The sequence below is a fragment of the Thamnophis elegans genome, chromosome 7 (genome assembly GCF_009769535.1).
Source record: "Thamnophis elegans isolate rThaEle1 chromosome 7, rThaEle1.pri, whole genome shotgun sequence".
In the NCBI taxonomy this organism is placed as follows: Eukaryota; Metazoa; Chordata; class Lepidosauria; order Squamata; family Colubridae; genus Thamnophis; species Thamnophis elegans.
Window position 1 is genome coordinate 60,521,202 of NC_045547.1, and position 19,445 is coordinate 60,540,646.

General features: G+C 37.4%; 1 protein-coding gene across 4 annotated transcripts in view; it reads right to left on the bottom strand.

Moving 5' to 3' along the window:
* Window positions 1-305: 305 nt before the first annotated feature.
* Window positions 306-19,445, bottom strand: part of TSPAN12 (tetraspanin 12) — a 69,645-nt gene continuing 50,505 nt past the window's right edge. For all 4 annotated transcript variants that reach the window (XM_032220527.1, XM_032220525.1, XM_032220526.1 and 1 more), the window contains 3 exons: window positions 12,815-12,922; window positions 9,020-9,163; window positions 306-2,595 (listed from right to left, as the gene is read on the bottom strand). In XM_032220527.1, coding sequence (XP_032076418.1) covers window positions 2,290-2,595; window positions 9,020-9,163; window positions 12,815-12,922 — 558 coding nt within the window. In that variant the 3' untranslated portion in view covers window positions 306-2,289. The remainder of the gene's footprint in view (window positions 2,596-9,019; window positions 9,164-12,814; window positions 12,923-19,445) is intronic.

Genomic DNA, 19,445 nt, shown 5'->3' on the forward strand with positions numbered 1-19,445 from the left:
CTCCTACATCAGAATCCCAATATGGATTGGCTCCCATGCATATTCCTTAACTTGAAGGGAAAAAAACATAGTTTTTCAAAATAACCTGTTGTTTAGCCTATTGATCAGCTAATCCATGCTGTGTACTTACAAAATCAAAAGTGCAGATATAAGTACTGTCATGAGATCAATATCGGGTTCTTCATTTTCCCCTTCTGCCACTTTGCATGCTCAGATTGTAAGGAAGCCTCCGGGTTTATTAAATCACAGTTTTATTAAGTTACAATCTCCCATGATGATTAAAGTGGAAAATGTTTTTTGCATACTCTCTAGAATCTTGATTTGGAAATTAAAGTTGAAACTGTCATTTACAATCCTAATTTGTAGACTGTATTTAAAATTCAGCTTCTTTCTTGGAGACTGTGAAAAACTCAACAAACTATGAGATTCTCTTTTAAGTCAGACAAAGAAGGGTAAGATGAAGATACAAATATAGCTCTTGTCTGGTTATACTGTAACAAATCATGGTTTCTCTAAGCAGCATTTTGTCTAACCTGATTACAAAACTGAAATAGTAAAAAAGAAAATCCATGCAAATTATATACTGCTAGGCATCTACTAGTCTCACCCCACCATCAAATATGCAAATTCTGATGAAAATATGTGGCTGGTGATCCATAGAAAAATTCCTGCAAAAGAGATACTTCCGTGGTATTCAAATGAGCCAAATCATACATGAATATACAGTATATTTCCACAACGTTAAGTACAAAGTCTAAGCAAAGTTAAGTAAGCCTTATTCTCATTGACTTCAGAAGTTAACTCATCTTCCAAATTTCTTACTGAAAAATAAGTAGGGTAGGGGAAAAGTTGGAATACTTTTACAATACTTTTTCTTTGGAGGCAATATAGATAGCCTTTTTAACTTAAGTTTCAGCAAATAAACATATGGATAGAATTATCTCAAGGTGAACATTCTCTCTCTCTCTCTCTCTCTCTCTCTCTCTCTCTCTCTCTCTCTCTCTCTCACACACACACACACACACACACACACACACACAACACACACACACCTGTCACATATAACAAATACACTGAAGTATTAATACATATTTTTTCTTCAGTCACATAATTTAATTTGAAAATTAATAAGTCATTAAAAATTAAAGGATTTACCTATTTCCTTAAACTAAACAAAATGATGCTAAAATAAGATTATCTTCTTTACAAAAATCCAAATTTCCATATCAATAGCAATTCTATTTCACATACACACACTTTATTATATACATATCTATCCCTGATCTTTTAGTGGCAATTACCACCATTATTTAGTAATAACAGTTGTCATGGATTCTCCTTAAGCTGTTCTTGGGGCCTTTATTGTGGGACAAATCAACTATTTGCTTGCAGGATATGAGACTAAGATATAAAAAAAACCATTGATGTTGGTGTTGTAATGCACAAACAAGAGGGACAATCCAAGGTTTATACACATGTGTTGGGAAGTGATATACTGCTAAGCAACTGGATTTCATGCCTGGATTTCATTGATAGCTACATTCCAAAGGCAAATCATCCATCTGCAGGGGGTTGGACTAGAAGATCTCCAAGGTCCCTTCCAACTCTGCTATTGTATTGTATTGCTGTATCAAAGGGCATTCCCATCAGTACATCCATGACCACAGTGCTACTGTGAATTATTTTTCCATGTGTGGATTAAACTGATAAGATTTTCGTATTTTCAGAGGTTTTTTTTAAGATTCTGAAAGGTCCAAGTTCAGAGTTTTCTCAGCTGTGATTAACAACTGCAAGGCAGCAGATCTGAATGCAACATGTTCAATAATTGTGGCTTGCCAGTTTCCGTTCCTTGAAAATGAAATGGAAAAAATCACTTAAATTAGATGTAACTGTTGAACACTGATTGTCTACGGCGGTCTATCATCTGTGGAGCTTTCAGTACTGAACACTTCCATCCTCATTCTAGCAGAATTGTTGAAGTGAAAACTTTAAATAGGTGAGATCCCTAAAATTATTCCTGCCTGTTTTTTTTCCACTCAATATTATGAGACTAGTGATCTACTTTCCACATGGTGCATACAATCTCGTGAAAAATGAAGAATCGTCCTTATTCTGTAAACCAATTGTTTTTAGCATTACAACTCTAACAGGTTTTATGAGAAAAGAAAAACAATTGTCCTTAAGAGAATCTTTGCTCCATGCCCTCTTTGCCACAATAACTTAAAATAGTCCAGGGTCCAAAATGATGGCTATATTCAAATTGTAGAAATCACGGACTAGCAGATTGCACTATAGTTCCTCCATTTCAAAGTGTGTGTTAAAGCTGTTTGCCATTGTGGTATGCTCAAGAATCCTTGTCAGGCTGGGTTTTAATAACTCCACGGAATGACATGACAGGTGTTGACTGGCATCCTTCCTCAAAGACAGCATTTGGTCTGAGCGTGGATCCTGGCGGTCATAATACAGAGCCCACACTAAAGTAATTGTAAGGATCATAGCCAAAATTTGGGTAACCCCTATGGAGATTCCTAGAAATCGAAGCACCTGCAACTGCTTAGTTCCTCTCAGGAATGTGTACATCTTTTTGTCACAACCCTGTGGAGCAAAAAGAAAGAAAGAAAATTCAGCATATCTATACTGTGTCCAGAGATGCTTGAAATCAGAAATTCTGAGTATCTCAAATGGGGCAGCTACTCTCAAATTCTGAACAGCTGACTCAGAACGTTGCCATAATTTAGTCTACACAAAGAACAGTTTTATCAAATTCAGATATCTACTTTATATTTATTAAAAACCTTTTCCTGAATATTACACATTAGCCTGTCTAGGAAGGGAAACCTTGTGAGTTCAAATGGTGCTCCACTGAATTAAACTAAAAAGGGAAAGAAAAGTATTACAAATGAATGACTGGCTTTAACAAATTTTATTTCTAGGACTATGGCCAAAGTTATTGGAATGATAGATTGTGGGCACATATTGCATTTTACAATGACTGGTAAAAATGCCAGGTAGTTCTTGTTTACTGACTGCCTCGGTCAGCAACCATTTGCAGTTAAATCGAAATGAAAAAGTAACTTTGCAACTAATGATGCATTTTTGTCCTTCACAGTGTCCGTCTCTCTCTTTCTCTCACTTGCTCATCCTTACAATCAGTTATTACATATTGTCCTGTGTCTGACCTGGAGTCTTTCCCCTTTCCCCCTTGCACTGTGGAGAGATTACCTAAACAAGCTATCTCTTCTGAGCTGATACGCATCCTTAAAAAATCCTAACTACAATTTAACAAGCTCAACCCTCTGACCTTAATTAGAACTCTCTAGCCAGCTTGTACTGTTGCCTGTAATAAACCAGACCATAATCAGTTTCACGCTACAGGCTTCCTTTTTCCTAACTGGCAGCTGCAAACTGGCTAGGCAAACAGCTGATGCTAGTGCATTCCTTTCCGTGTGTATTCCCTATTGTGTGTCTGCTTAGTCTCTTTCTCTCCAATGAACGTAAATACGGACATCACTTCTCTTCTGGCTAATTTTCCCAGCCCAAGAGCGAGCATTCCAAAGAGTAGGGGAGGGGGGAGGAGTACTGTAAGATTAGCTCTTTTACTCAGCTTCCTTACCCTCAGCTTCGGATTCCAGATCCTATCTTCCTCAAAAATTGGTTCACCTCGCTGTTCGGAGTGATATTGGTTTGTTTACCATATTTATATAGCTGTTCATCTAACTAAAAGGAACTCTGGGCAGCATACAACAAACAAAACTACAGGTACTGAAAAATAATCATTATAAAAATATTTTTAAAATCATTATTAAGAAGAAAAAATGTAAAATATTTAAACGATCTTTGAAAAAATGTAAAATATTTAAACAATCTTTTGAGGAGCTGTAAGGCAAAGGATGAGGGTTACAGGCTGAGCACCAAAGAATTGAGGTCTTTAAACTGCGGTGCTGGAGAAGACTCTTGCGAGTCCCTTGGACTGCAAGGTGATCAAACTGGTCAGTCCTATAGGAGATCAACCCTTTAGAAGGCCAGGTCCTGAAGATGAAACTCAAATACTTTGGCCACCTAATGAGAAGGAAGGACTCAGAGGAGAAGAGCCTAATGCTGGGAAAGATTGAGGGTAAAAGAAGAACGGGACGAGAGAGAATGAGGTGGCTGGATGGAGTCACCAAAGCAGTAGGCATGAGCTTAAATGGACTCCAGAGGACAGTAGAGGACAGGAAGGCCTGGAGGAACATTGTCCATGGAGTCATGATAGTTCAGACATAAGGAATAAGGAAATATAAAATTAAAGCAAAGGAGGTTTTTAGTTGCCCCAGAATCTGTGCCAATTTTAATAAATGTAAAGCAATAGCAAGTTGTAGTGAGACATTTATGAGAAAAGGAATATGTATGAAAAGAAGTTCTAAAAAAAGCAGGTACTGAACAATCGCAAGCAATCTCAGTGATGATCCAGGAGTGAAGCTGCCAATGTGGCTGCACAAAAGATTTTGTGAAGATATGAAACAAGAAAGACACATCATAGAAGGAAGGACAGGCCCCAAGGAAGAATACATACAGGCAGCCCACATCTGTAGATTGTATGAATGCTGTAACAATTAAGGGTCTATGGCCTTAGGGCAACATGGTCATTCTAATATTTGTGAGGAAATGTTGCTCCATTTTCCACTTCAATTCCAAGGGCTTTTCTGGAAAATCTATATTCAGTTTGGGATTCTGGAATGTGAAAGGACTTTCCATTTCTATGCTAATACGGGTACTGCTCACTTAAGGACAGTAATTGAGACCAGCAACTGTGTTACTAAATGGTGCTGTTGTAAAATGTGATGTAATGTGATGTCAACTTACGACAGCAATCTGGCAATTCCAGTTGCGTTTCTTAAGTGAATCCTATGCATTTGATAAGCATGACATCATCATCATTTGCAACTTCCCTATTGACTTGTTTGTTGGAAGCTGGCAAAGATTGCAAATGGTGATCAAGTGATTGCCAAATACTGTGACTGTCATAATTTTGAGCCAGGTGCCCGGCTCACAAATCACAATTGTGTAACTCTGGGGATGTTGTGATGGCTTCAACAGTGAGAATCGGTGATAAGTCTCCTTGTTGTTATAACTTCAGTCATTCAACAAGCAGTCGTTAACTAAGGACTATCTATATCATTTTCCAACTGACTTTCTCTAGATCTACCCACAGAGATGAGAAAATCTTCTCAATTTTTATGTTTTGTCCAAGAAACATTCTGTTCACTTAGATTTGCCTTTGCCTTGCTATTATGGCCTGTCAGCTGTCGGCCCCTCCAGCAGCCAACTCAGAGGACGAGGAAGAGGTGTGGGAGTCAGGGTCAGCATCAGGGCAACCTGCGAGCTCCGAGCGCCGAAGGGGAAGAGGGAATGGAGCTGTCAGAGAGAGAGAGACAGAGGCGGAGCCTGGACTGTCCGTCAGCCCTCAAAAAGAGAGTCAACAGCCCCCAGGTCTGGAGGTGGTTGATGAAGAAGAGGGGGAATAGCTGGGTCCAGTGCCTGACGTGCAGCTGCGCAGAAGGCAGAGAAGAGGAGAGCAGTGGAAAGCCGTGGGCCAATCCTGGGGAAGGAAGAGCCACTGCTGCTATCAAGGCCCCACCCTAACTCTGGGGATAAAAGGCAGGGGGAGGAGATGAATAGGTATGGCAGATAACTATTCATCTTCCAGATGGATGGATTTGTTAGCCTGCGAATAAATTTTTTGCCAGGACTGTCAGCATTCCTAATAAAGGAATCTTTGCAGTTCACATCCATGTTTGGGGAGCTGGGTCAGAACACTTGCACATGCTCTTGTGACCTTTCAATATTAGAGAAAAATCCCATGCTAATTCTGGATTTTTGAAAGTAACTTTTTATTAGATTTCAGCAACATTCTGCTATCCTGGAAATGGGAATGGATATAACTCTTAAATAAAAATAGATGTAAGTAATCAGATATGTTAGCAGAAGGCTGCTTTGGGGTAATTTTAGTAAACATTGTATGCATTTTAAATGTTCAAGTCATTTGCAATTTTTTTTTTACTTTGATTAACTCTCAGTTTAACTCTTCACCACAAACCTTTTAAAGCATTCACATTTATTTTCAACTAAGGCCAATAATATTGATCAGCAAGTTTTCTACAGATTTCTAAAAGTAGACTAAATTTCAAGTGCTGGTCTAGATATTTAAGAAAAACCTGAAACGTTTAGAACAGTTTATCTTAAAGGCAGAAAAGGAGCAAAAAGAAAATTGCATGGAATTGAATTAAAAGGTTCCAGTTTTCTAATGGTGGAAATCAAAAGTGACTACATCTCTCACATTTTTTCCTCCCTTTGGGTTTTTAGAAATCCTCAAAGCTTGTGGCAAGTGAGAATAAAATCACTTATTGTGTCTCCTATAACAGCTGTCAAATTATAAGGTTTTCATTCATCTTCAACCTCAGACAAAATCCTGTAGTTCAGTTCTTTAGATGATTGAAATATGAAGAAAGAGCATAAAATGAGCAGAAGTTTAATTTGTTGAAGCAATTAGTCAACATCTTTAGTTCATAATCTTATCATAATGTATACAGGTAATCCTTGATTTATAACCTTTTGTTTAATGACTATTCAAAGTGGCATTGAAAAAAGTGACTTATAACACCTATGACAATTGCAGCATCCCTATGGTTTACCTGATCAAAATTCAGATGCTAGACAACTGGCCTCATATTTATGATAGTTGCAGTGTCCCAGGGTCATTTTGCAAACTTCTGACAAGCAAATTCAATGTGGAAGCCTAATTCAATTAACAACTGTATTACTAACATAACAATTGTCTTTTCTTTTATGTACACTGAGAGCATAGGGACCAAAGACAAATTCCTTATATGTCCAACCATTTATTGGCCAATAAAGAATTCTATTCTATTCTGTTCTGTTCTAGTCTAATAACTGTGACAAGAAAGGTCGTAAAATGGAGACATTTTGGGCTCAGTTGTGATCATAAGTTGAGAACTACTTGTAACTGTAATGCTAGCCATTTTTTAAAGGTTTCTGAAAGAGAATGACCAAAGAGATGGGTAGGAAGAAAAGTTAGGCCATTTGGTTTCCAAACTTCCCTTTCATTAAGGTATTGCATTGAAATTTAAATATATCTTAATGTTTTAAATTCCTTGATAAAGAATTTTTATTTTTGGCTGGCTTAACAGTGACACCAATAAAAACATTCAATAATTTCCTGCTGGAAGAGGGGAATGAAAAAAATATATAGAGAGTCATGCCAAATTTGTCTTTAGAAGAGGGATTTCTATTTCAGAAGAAAACCAGCTCTGTATGATTTGCCCATGAAGCATCTGATTTGAATGTTCAAATTCACCAAGAGTAAGGCTATTGATAGCTGTGGGCCATGGTGGCAATATTATCTCCAAGTTCATAAAGAGTTTGCATCTAAATATTGCTACATGGAAATAAGACTTGTGGTTTTTGGTCTTCCTGGATCAGAACAAAATCAAGAATTGTGTCATGGTTTAAGAGAAATTCCAGTAGAAAAAAAGAACTCACTTCCTTATAGAAGATGGCCCAGGATTGGACTTTTAATTGTTTGGCTCCTGAAGTTCACAAGAGGCATGTTAGAAACATACTTTGACATCACCAAAGTAAGAAGAAACCACTTTTATGGCCCTTTCTCTAGAAGGGGTTAAAGCTAAATTGACCCTTTTAAACCCTCCCAAACTCAATCGTTTTCCTACCTTTTCGGGGTGGGGGAGACAGCTGGTTCTGAATATCCCCAAAGGAGTGCTGTGGACTGCAAGTTCCCCACTTCTTGTGGATGCTCATCCCTGTTTTATATACACACACACACACACACTACTACTGGTGGGTGGCTGCTGATTTAACAACTGGTTTGGTGAGCATGTGTTTTGTGTGCATATATGCTTTGTGTGCGCAGTGCTGAAAATGGAGCATTTAAAGCTCAGCTGCTTCCCTTGCAAGTCAGCAACAGTAAATAAAACAGTTGGGAGGGGGAAAATCAGCTGTGTCGTGGGATTGAGATGAGCTAGAAAGCAGGATATAAAGGACAGGATAGAGCAGGGATGGGTGGACAGGTCCAACTGATTGTCAGAACTTTCTGTTCACCCGAACTGGTCGGAACTGATAGAATCCCACCCTGCTACTACTACTTCTAATACTAATACTAGTACTAAAAATTCTCATTAGCATGACCTTCAACTGTGTGAAACAGGGCATCACAGGGAGATAATTTTTAAACCAAGGTACCTCAAATGGCTCAATTTCCAGAATGCATTCAAAATCTAGGACCTGTGGGAATGAAATTTGGGGATGCTGTGGATGTTTCAGTGCTACTGGTTGTTTCAGTGCTACTGTTGCTGTCATATGACATTCATTTTGGCGCAGTGAAGCAGTGGTTAGAGTGCAGCACTGCAGGCTATTTCTGCTGACTGCCTACAATTTTGCAGTTCAAATCCCACCAGGCTCCAGGTTCACCCAGCCTTCCATCCTTTCGAGGTGGGTAAAATGAGGACACAAATTCCTGGGGGCAATAGGTTGACTCTGTAATCCGCTTAGCGAAGGCTGTAAAAAGCACTGTGAAGCGGCATATAAGTCTATTGCTATTTTAAACATTCTATGACAATTTCCCAATCAATCTCACAATCTCTTACTCCCTCCCCTCCCACCAGCAGCCACTTATCTGTGAAGGGAAAATTTGTGATACCCCCTGCCAGATTCCCACAAAGAAACTCAATGGGGAAGCTTCCAAGAAGTATGAAATCATTCCTACTCCTGCTGCTTTTATGCCCGCCCGTTCTGTTCCTTGGTTTAGCTAAAGAAATACTCTGAAATGATGACGCAATAGGATATGCATTGTCTAGTAAAAAATAAAGTCCAAATTCCGCTATCAATGTCCGCATGCAGCTGAAGACTTTAGAATGATGTGCGTATACTGTCGGTAGAAAGCAGCTGTAGCAAATAAAATACCCAGTTCCCAGATTTAGAAGCAGGTTTTTGTTTAAAATATTACCTCCTGGTAAAGGTCACTAAGATCTTCATGGTGTGCCTGTTTAGAACAGCCTGGGAATTCCCTCACACAGCAGGAATCAGGAGGCCAATCCATCTCTGTCATTTCCAGCCAATCCGTGAAATACACCACTCCACAGCATTTAAACTGCAAAAGAAGCATTGTATGATGCATAAGGACCACAGAATGCAGTGAAGAATTCTGAGTTGCATTCAAGCTTGCAACTTCTCTAAAGGAAGCCTTGTTTTGAATATCAATACTCTAGAAGAAAACAAGGCCTCTTCAGTGCTATAAGGAAAAACAGCTTGGAATCTTGCCCAGGCCAAACATCATCTTATCCTTCCATTTGACTGAACTACCTAAAGCACTTATGTGTCTGAAGATAGATGTTTTGTAAACCTCAAGAGAGCCTAAATTAAATTCCTCTCAAAATACAAATGTGAACATTATCGTCCAAACTTCAAGGTCTTTGTTTTCCTTTGTGACTCATCTTGGTAAGCAAAGCCACTGCTTTAAAATGGAAAATCAAAAACACAGGCATTCCTATTAGGAAATTAATGTATCCTCACTTTAAAATAAATGTTCCCCAAATAAAATTATGTGCCTTTAGTGAAATAAAAAGACAGGTACTCACTAAAGTAGAAAGCATGTAAGTTCCAAATACTTTCAAAAGCTAAACAGTAAATGGTCAGCTATAGTTAGCATAATGTTAAAATGGGAAATACACCAAATTAGTTTTATTTCTAAAACTGTAAGTCAGCTTTTCTAATTAAGCTACCTAAAAATTGCTTTGGGCCTGGAATGCATTTCACAAGTATGTCTGTTTCAAAAGTTAGATTTGCATATGTGGCAAGAGAATGTTAATGGAATATGGGCATAATTTACAGAAGTTTATAGGAGAAAAAAATCTATTAATAAACTCTGACTTCTGTGCCATTAAGACTGGATCAAAGTAATTCTGTTTTTCTGACAATTTAAACTTTTTCATTTTCTCAGAAAAAGTTTCTAATCCTCATGACAGGATCTAGATTTCTAAATGATATGTAACAACTGGCTGAAGGAGTAAAGATCCTACTGCTTTTCTAATGTAAAATAAATTAAAAATAATGAATAAAAAATAAAAAATGAGAGTGTAGTTTAGTCTAGTGGTTAAGGCATCAGGCTAGAAACCAGGCAACTGAGTTCTAATTCTGTCTTAGGCATGAAAGCCAGTTCTGTGACTGTAAACCAGTCATTCTCTCTAGGCGTAATCCAATTCACAGGATTGTTGTTATGGGGAAAACTGGAGAAGAAAGAAGTATGAGATATGTACACCATAAAAAAACAATAAAGGCAGGATAAATATAAATAAATTATAAAACAAATATTTATTTTGTTTTGAGACAGGTACTTTGGGAGAGCAGAAGCTGGGATGGGAAATCTATGGGAAACCAAAATTGCCCATTCCTGGGTTTCTGAATAATAACATTTTTATGGAATCTCAAAGGCACCTAAAACTGTGTTTGCTAGCACAGACTAAATCTCAGATTAAAATCCTTCAGACTGTACAACAAGCAAATTATATGAGAAATGCCAGCCTTCAAATTTCTTGTCCAGATGACTCTAAAAAAGGGTTAATCCAAAATTTTTATATGTAGAAGTTCAGAGAAAGATAGCTACATTTAATAAGGCCAGCATATTGAAATGGGAATGCTACTATAAACACACCTTTAAAATGGAAACATATATACAAGTAGTCCTTGACTTATGAACATAATTAAGTCAGGAGTTATGGTATTAAGTCATTACAGTCATTTAGTGGATCACCTCATGATTGCACAGAATTTTGACCTTTTTTCCTGTGAATGTAGTGGTTGTTAACAATGGTGGGTTTCACATATTGTTACCACAGGTACGTGGGTACACGCACCCCTTTGACACATGCACCCGGCCTTCTGCGTATGCACTTTGCTCATGTGCATGCCTTCTATGCATGCACCCGGTCTCAAAAAGATGCCTAAATAGGACGGCCTAGAGTGGGGCGGGTGGGCAGGCCGACCTACAATTTCCACTATCGGTTCGGGTGAACCAGTCCAAACCGGCTGAATACCACCTCTGGTCGATAAGCAAATGAGGTGGTCATTAAGCAAATCCATTTTATTTAAAGGGTATTTTTTGCCAGAACCTGGAAGTAAATGCTAGGAACTTGTAAAAAGCATCAAAAATCACGGGGATTTGTTTAAGATTATTTTTTAGGTAGCTTGGAAAACATTGGTTACAGGGCAATTGGGAATTTGGATAAACACATGGCATATCTCTGCATAGACCAGATGACTTGGAAGAAATCTTGTTCAGATTTTTATTCAGTACAGCGGTGGCATATACCTGTCTTCTGTACTTCTGGCCCTCGGTTAGTAATAGCATCTCTCTCTCCTATCAATTCTCATGTGTGTCCATGTAAGTGTTTTTGGCATGTCTGTAGTTAGCCTTTATTTCATTATAAAATGTATCTGCCAATTCAGTTCAACCTGCCAAATCAGTTCAACCCTTCAATTCAACAGGCAGCATACAGATATTAAAAGTTTAAAAAGTTTACGACATAGCAATAACAGGCTTAACAATAATCAGAATCATTTAGAGGATGCACCAACATTATGGTTACACCAGAGAGTTTCTCCAAAAAGATAATTTTAAACTAAGCCACCAAGGAATGATTATTTTTCTTAAAATTTTCTTTAAAATCACTGCACATTTTCTCCTGCGATTGGTGTAATAATAAGGGTCATAATCTTCTCATTTGCCCAATGAAACAGAAAAAAAGCTGTCTGTAATTAGCACCCATAACAGTTTCTCACCACAAGTGCTCTCTCTGTAACAATTTCAGCACTTAGAATCCCAACACTCATTAAGGCTGCAATTCTTAAAGCAGGACACCAGAGTGCAAAGAGAATAAGATCTTCCCCCGTCCCCAGGAAAAAATAAACCAGGGTTTTTTCCAAGCCTCTTCCCCCGCCCCACCAACCCCCTGCATCAAAAAAGACAAATCATAGCTCTGTTTTTTTCCTTAATAGATGCAGAGCTTTTGAAGAATGCAATTCATTAGTTGCATTTGTTTTCCTATTTAGCTGTTTCTAAAACAAACTTACCAATTCACAGCCAAGAAATTTTTAAATGCAGAGATTTCAAGAAAATAATTGACATTTAAACTGTGTCTGATCTGTGTAGAAGTATCTGGAATCGATGGCTTTTTTATGCATACTTCCATGTATTTTCTATATAATGATTCAGCCTGTCAATATTCTTCTGTGCCTTTGTTTCCATTAATGTACAAATTAGTACTGTCCATCATCAGTTACACGCTCACGCTCACATTTGCAAACTGGTAGGGAAGGTAAGTGAATCCCACCACTGCTCAGCTCATACGTAGAACAAAATCACAATTTTAACCATGGATTGTTGAATGATCCATGACAGCCTGGTAAGTTGATTCATGCCACATACTGATTCTGGTTATAATTTTTGCCCAGCTTCAGACATACTCAAAATCAAGGCAAAATCAGTAACTGTTGTTTCTCCTGTTGTTTATCTTAGCTTAACTATATGACAGTTTCCTATCCCTCACGTGGACAAGAGGTGGGAGATTATTCATTATATTGATTAATTTATTGGAATTGGTTATGCATTACTGTCCATCACATTTACAGCTGTAATAGGACACATGAGAAGAAGAAAAAAATCACATCGATCTCATTTAATTTGACAACATAAAAATGCAGTTTATAGTTCACAGACATGATTATTGACTGCTTGAACACTGACCTCCCTCTGGAAGAAATTCCAAGCGTGGGTCAGCCAATGATAACGCGGTAAGCCATAATTGATCATTCTGGCTTTTAAAGTTACCATATCTGACCACTGTACAGGAACCTGAGGGGGAGAAAAAAATTAAAAGAATGATCAACTGCCACAACAGGAAACTGTAAACATAACACATTAGCAACTGAAGAAATTGCTTGTTAACTATACTTCTGAAGCAATTTTCTAAGTGGAGTATCTGTAAAGAGAATATTTTTTCTCCTTAGACCATGAGCTATGAAATTAATGGAAATATGTTTACATATGAATTATAATACATTCATCTTGTGATGTTCAAACTGTATTCATATGCAATCCTAATACCCTTTTCAAGGCTATCTTTGTGAGAGAATTTTACAACATCATGCGTTCAGTTTTTCTGTAATAAAACGTCAAGTCTTACGCATTCCTGTTCCAATATGTTAACATTATTGATTACAGCACCAAATATATAGCAGATTCATTTATCTTCTAAGGGAAGTAGACCCTTCAATAAACAAAACCCTCAAACACCCAGCTATTGTTTTTATAGACAAAGCAAGAGTTGATCAACCAATAAAATAATCTATTGGCTTTGATGTTATGAAATACATCAATATGTTGATGTATAGTTCATTGTCTATTCCATTTATTGCTTTTTAAAAAAGTAAATTATACATTTTGAAACATTAATACTTCAAAAACATTCCTTTTCACATTTCCAAGTTGTGCTAACTAGATACAATACAGTATTTTTCCCCCAACTTCAATTAAAAAAGGACCAGTTTTAGATATACTGTACATCCAGGTGTTTTATTAACTGTTAAGTTAGACATGAGCCAGCAGTGTGATTAAGCTGTTAAAAAGGCAAATGCTGTTTGGGTTTTCTTAACAGAGGATACAGAATCTAGATTATGGGGTATTATTAACCCATTTATTCTTCTGGTTCGCCTGGTTCGGGCGAAACAGTAGTGGCAGAGGGGGGGGCTCGGCTCACCGGCCCAGATGTCATAATGGGTGCTCTTTGCATGCGCAGGTTTTGCGCATGTGCAGAAGCGCTGTGCACGCACGAAGCAAGCACGCACACGCTCCCGATTCCAAACCGGGAGCAAAGTGGAGCATTTCATGTCTGCACTTTACCCTATCGCTTGCAATATTGTGTTTATGTTAGGCATCATAATTCAAAAAGGACGAGAACAAATTGGAAGTCTAGAGGAAGACAATGAAGATGTGGAGGAATCTGGAAACCAATTCCTTAGCTGAAAAAACATGGGTGCAGAAGAAATAAATGAGACAACATACAAAAGAAGTGTTTAAATACCGTATATACTCGAGTATAGGCCGACCCGAATATAAGCCGAGGCACCTAATTTTACCACAAAAAACTGGAAAAGTTATTGACTCGAGTATAAGCCTAGGGTGGGAAATGCAGCAGCTACCGGTAAATTTCAAAAATAAAAATAGATACCAATAATGTTTTTGAATATTTATTTCAAAGAAAACAGTAACTAGCGGTGTATTCAATGAAATACTTCACTCACCTCATGATGCTGATGTCCCGCTGTGATGATGATGTCCCGTGCAGCCACGGGAGCGATGTCCCGCCTCCTATGACACACGGCACAGTGATTCCTATCATTGGATCACTGTACCAGAGGAGGTGGGACATCGCTATGTGGCTGCTTGCCATAACAAGGAGGAGGTGGGACATCGTTGCAGAGCGGCAGGAGGGGGAGGAAGGGGAATCGTAAGACAGCCCTGCATTACATTAGAACGTGAGGAGGGGGGATGGTGCGGTGCGCGCTGCGTGGCAAACTGACACAGAGGGAGGGGAAACTCACAGGGGCACTGGGCCATTCACGAGTGTCACCCAGCGGCATGGCCCCGCCCTTTTTCTCCTCCATTTCGGGCAAATTTTTCACTGACTCGAGTATAAGCCGAGGCGGCTTTTTTCAGCCCAAAAAGTGGGCTGAAAAACTAGGCTTATACTCGAGTATATACAGTAACTGAAGAACTGTTGCATGGAAGAAGTGGAGTTATTCTACATTGCCCATGGCAGACCCAATGCCATGACATTGAGTACCATGTTAAATGGCAACCTTGGGGAAAACTGGAAACTATCTTTCAATATTATCTGCTAGGTCACCTAAGGATATTATGATGCAACTACAGAGGTACCTTGGTACTCAACTGCTTCAAAACGCCTTTGGTTCTCAATACATTTTGACATGAAAATGTTGTCCCAATACTCAGCCTTTGCTTAGTACTCAACATGCTGCTATAAGAAGAGGGGGACAGCTGTGGGGAACGGAGAGGAAGTCATCCATGCTGGGAACATCACTGCAAAAGGGGTGGGGATGGCCCCAGAGAACAGACAGGAAGTTGGCCATGCTGGGAAGGTCACTGATATAGGAGAAGGGACAGAAAGAAAGTTACATGGGTTACGTAATCTTGGAAACCTTCCCATTTACATACATACACTTGGAAAAAGAGGAGCTTAAACTAATATAACTCTCTAAGCAACACAACTAAAATTTCAGTTTTAAGTTTAAATGAAGATCTCAGGGAATGTCTGGTCATCTATATAACACCTTTGTAACTACCAGCTGGCATCTCAGGTAAAAATGCTGCTGTTCAGTAACATCAATGTTCACACTTAGAGCTTGGTCATTTTGTTCATTTGGCTGTAATGCAAGTGATTACATCCTCGTCCTTCAAATTCAGATAATTTCCCCACATCCAATTATATATATATATATATATATATATATATATATATATATATATATATATATATATATGTGTGTGTGTGTGTGTGTGTGTGTGTGTGTGTGTGTGTGTGTGTGTGTCTATTAGATTTTTACAACCCCTGGTAAGCCCCAATTATGGGAGGAAGCTAACTGCTTCCATCATCTGTCAATCGGCTTGTCACAAGAGTCCATCACGACAGAAACCCAATATTTTTACTGTTGCCTTTGTTATATTTGTGTTTTTTATTTGTGCTTTATTTATTTATCAGCACAAATAAAAAACACAACTATATATATATACAACTATACACACACACACACACACATATATATATATACACAACTATACACACACACACACACACACACTTTTAATGTAAAGAAAATAGTATACTGCAACAAATTATCCAGAGATTCCAGAATAAATATAACTTTGCATGACTTTTTTTATTATCATTCTATTTTGTATCAAGCAAATACAAATATTTCTGGATTTCTAAATAAGTTTTATTTCCAAAAATGCCCAGGCCTAACCTTAAACCAGCATGTTTTTCATGTCGCCATCCGTTCCCTCCCATGTTATACATGGAATATACTGAATATAAAATGCATTCTACATGAAAAATATAATTTATCAAATAAGGAACAAATCAGTCCTTTTCTCCACTCCCCTGCCCTGCCTTTTAAAAAAGGCTCATAGAATCCTAGGGCTGGAAGGGACCTTGGGGTCTTCTAGTCCAAACCCTTGCCACAACCCAGAAGTCCTTACACCATCCCCAAAATTTTAATCCCTGCATTAAAAAAACTCTCCTTTAGGCAGCCAAGTTTCCAGTAAATTGACATAAAATTGTTACACAATATAGATAGGTTTTGGCCAGTTATCTTGTTTAGATTCAATTCTTTCACTAGTAAAACTAATACTGAAAAAGTAATGTTCTTTCCAATATTGACTTAACGTCTCTGCTATGAATAGCAACCACGGTGAATGAAGCAGCACATTTTCCCTGTTAGACATTTTATATTATCTCCTACAAAAAAAAATGAGCAAGTTCAGTTTTGTTATAATAGGAAACAAGGTTTTCCTGTGATGATGACAAACTGTAGTAAAGCCATCCTACCTCAACCCTCTTCCTCCCTATCTTTCCTCTTCTTTTTTAAGTGTCATGAGAAATAGCAGGAACTTTATTGTTTTCTGGATCTGAGGAATCCAGGTCAATATTAGCAATGGAGATTAAATCTGGATTTAAAAATCAGTTTTGAGCCTGATTTCTTCTTTATAACAAATAATTTAATTGATACAAGAAATAAAGAGATGTAGTAACTTCTAAATCAGAGGTGGAGAACTTGTGGCCTCAAGATATAACTGGATTCTATGTAAATCATTCATGATTGTTAACCATGTTGATCACGACTGATAAAAACTAGTTCCAATGTATGGTGCACCGTATTTTCCTGACCCATATTTAAACTATGAACCAGAATCTGGAAACAATGGCAAATGTATTTCCTGAAATGATACAATTTACTCAGTGCTTGAGTAGGAGACTTTCTGAGATTCTCAGTTATGTCTATTGATAGAAGAAAGGTAGTGGATAAAAGATAAAGGTAAAGATTCCCCTTGCACATATGTACTAGTCATTCCCACTCTACGGACGGTGCTCATCCCAGTTTCAAAGCCAAATAGCCAGTGCTGTCCAAAAACGTCTCCGTAGTCATGTGGCCGGCATGACTAAATGCCGAAGGCGCATGGAACACTGTGACCTTCCACCAAAGGTGGTTCCTATTTTTCTACTTGCATTTTTACATGCTTTCAAACTGCTAGGTTGGCAGAAGCTGGGACAAGTAACGGGAGTTCACTCTGTTACACTGCACTAGGGATTCGAACCGTCAAATTGCGATCTTCTAATCAACAAGCTCAGTGTCTTAGCAATGAGCTATCGCGTTCCTGCATAACGTAGTAGATATGTTCACACAAATTGCAACAGGATGTTGAGTTCAAGTTTCATTTCCCTACCTTAATAAAATACCAAATCAGTGCATAAAAATTAATTAGAAGAAAAAGTTACAAATATTTTTACAAGTATTACACATACATCTATGCTGTGCAATGAATTCAAATTAAGCCAAGGTGGTTTACAAGAATTAAAAAAATCAAAGCAATAAAAATAACTCTGCCAAAAATCTGCAATGGTGGAATATAAAACCAATAATAATATATAAAAAAGCAAACAAGACATTGTATCACCAGTAATTACATGCATATTTATTTAGACTAGAATCACCCAAACTAGTGTCCTGCAGATGTAGTAGATTTCTGAAATTTTCAGTTTCAGTTCATCTGACGGATGGAGAAAGTTGGAGAAAGTTATCACATCAGTTTACAATTAGTATACTGAATACAGTATACTATATATACAGAACAAAGTTTATATAAGTAAGGTGTCAAAGACAAACTGTCATCTTTTACAACAGATGGAGACAATGAAGGTATGTAAGTTAAATATAATATAAGTAGAAAGAAAAATACTAAAATAACGAGGTATTTACATAAAACCATCTCAATGGGAAAACACAAAAAATATGCTTGAAACAACAAATGTCTGCACAGTAAGCAAAAATAAACAAATATAGAAAATGCAAAGTGACAGAATTTATGGAGATAGTTAATACAAAACATTATCTCATATTTGAATCTGCTTTTCCTTTAAATATTGAAAATTATTGAAAGGACTAAAATGATAATGCCACAAGTGAAGACAGAAACACAATAAAACCAAATGTTCTTAGTTTTAATTTTGCCCCTTGAAGAATCTTGTACTCAAGAGGATAGAATTCCATTTACAGAATGGATAGTTCTGCAAATTAAACTCTTTTTCCAATCATTCAAGCAAAAGTTTGCATTGATTTTTTAAATGTACTTCATTTGATTTAAATGAAATTTGAATCCAGGTGCAATGACAGACCAGGCCCCTCTAACATTACTGTTAATAATTTATATCACTTGAAATTGCTCATACAAGTATACAAAAAAATACATCGTTAATTTATAAAGTAACAGCAATGAGTAATAGAAACATCTATACTAATATCAGACAATAAAACAGTAAAAAATAGGAATTAACCACAATATCTGTTTTCAAAAGACAGGTAAGGTAAAAAAAAAAGTTAAGAAATCCCTGCAGATTTTACTTCGCTAGTCATTGACAACTATAGGGGGTGGTTCTCCATTTCAAAGCCCTTGAGCCAGAGCTGTCCAAAGATTTTTTCTTGGTCATGTGGTCATGTGGCCAGCATGACATCACGTGACACGTCACATGTTCAAAAGATAGGGTGGTCCCCAAACAATTATTCCGCATATACAAGTATCTTGAGTAGCAAAAGGATCAGGATCAAAATCAGCCAAATTTTCCTTGAAGAAATAGTCTGTGCCTTCTACAGGTGTTGCCACCACAAAGCCCTTCTCCAGACTATCACATTTGAGCCATACCACTGATGGAACCATGTTCTACAGCTGAATTTAAAACCACCAGTACCTTCAACATTCTTGGGGGAAGAGTACTTTTAAAGACAAGTTTTTATATAATTAACTAAATTCCATGAGTATAAGGCCGACTACATCTTGATCAAAGTTACTGCAAACAAATATTTCAAATCAATATTTAAATTAGAAAAAAAAATATTGGTTGGTTTAATTATTATAGAATTTATAAACTTGATTTAAAAAGTTTTGTTTTCACAGGAACTAAATTTGAACTGGACATTAATTTATGTTCTGGAGATGACCACTTGATTGGTGAGGTATATAAAATGTTACTCAAGATGAATCTGGAAGATGAATATGTTAAAGATAGTATGGTAAAGTGGGC